At 44.9% G+C, this 958-nt stretch overlaps 1 protein-coding gene across 1 annotated transcript in view; it reads left to right on the top strand.

Moving 5' to 3' along the window:
• Positions 1-188: 188 nt before the first annotated feature.
• The window catches only part of LOC109527599 (nucleolar MIF4G domain-containing protein 1-like), a gene marked incomplete at its 5' end in the record, with an annotated part of 4368 nt that continues 3598 nt past the window's right edge, over positions 189-958 (top strand). The window contains one exon of the mRNA XM_019889610.1: positions 189-605. Within this exon, the coding sequence (XP_019745169.1) occupies positions 189-605 (417 nt within the window). The remainder of the gene's footprint in view (positions 606-958) is intronic.

Below are 958 nucleotides of genomic sequence, written 5' to 3' on the forward strand. Positions count from 1 at the left end.
TTTTTTGTTTTTTACCCACAGGTACAGATGACGACTGACAGAACCCTTTCTACGCTGTCTGGAGGAAGTAAAAGCCTGGATTGCACTCAACTACTTGAACTTAAATGAGAAGAAAACAGACGTTATGGTGTTTGGTCCAAGTGGCCCTTGTACATCTGATGCTGTTGACTTGGAAGTCTCCCTGACATCTTTTTAAAGCGGACAGTGATTTTAAATTGGACCGACAAATTGGTGGTGTTGTTAAATCTAGCTTTTTGTTGAGTGGAGTTGTACCATTCCAGGTAGGAGCCCATTTCCTGGAGACGGTCGTGCGACTTTTCGACGACACGTACAAGCACCCGGGCGAGGGCAAAGAGTGCGACAACCTGGTCGCCGTCGTGGCGCACCTCTACAACTTCCAGGTGGTGCACTCGCTGCTCATCTTCGACATCCTGCGGCGCCTCTTGGCCGTCTTTGGAGAGAAGGACATCGAGCTGTTGCTGTTCGTGCTGCGTAATGTCGGCTTCTCGCTGCGGAAGGACGACCCCCTGGCCCTCAAGGAGCTCATCGCTGAAGCCCAGCGCATGGCGGCCGAAGTCGGGAAGAAATTCCAGGACCAAACCAGAGTAGGTAGTGAATAACTAAAGCCAAATTTGTTTCTTCAAACATTGACTGTTCCCCCATCAGAATCCTAATTAGTCGCTGGGCACATTATCAATTTAAACATGAATATTTTGTATTTTTTTCTGGTAAGTCATATTAACAGAGCATTTTCAAAAAAAAAAAAAAAAACATCCCTGAAATAAATAATCAGCTTATGGGAACTGCCATAGTTTTTAGAGAGAATAAAACAGTATTTTCTTCTGACGTCCCCAAAAATATTTTCGTAAAATTTGGAATTGGGGAGGAGCCACTATTCGTGGAAACAAAGCAACTACCATTTATGCCCTTAAACTGCACTTCCAGCACTAATAACGTC

The sequence above is a fragment of the Hippocampus comes genome, unplaced genomic scaffold (genome assembly GCF_001891065.2).
Source record: "Hippocampus comes isolate QL1 unplaced genomic scaffold, H_comes_QL1_v1.1 scaffold2881, whole genome shotgun sequence".
NCBI lineage: Eukaryota > Metazoa > Chordata > Actinopteri > Syngnathiformes > Syngnathidae > Hippocampus > Hippocampus comes.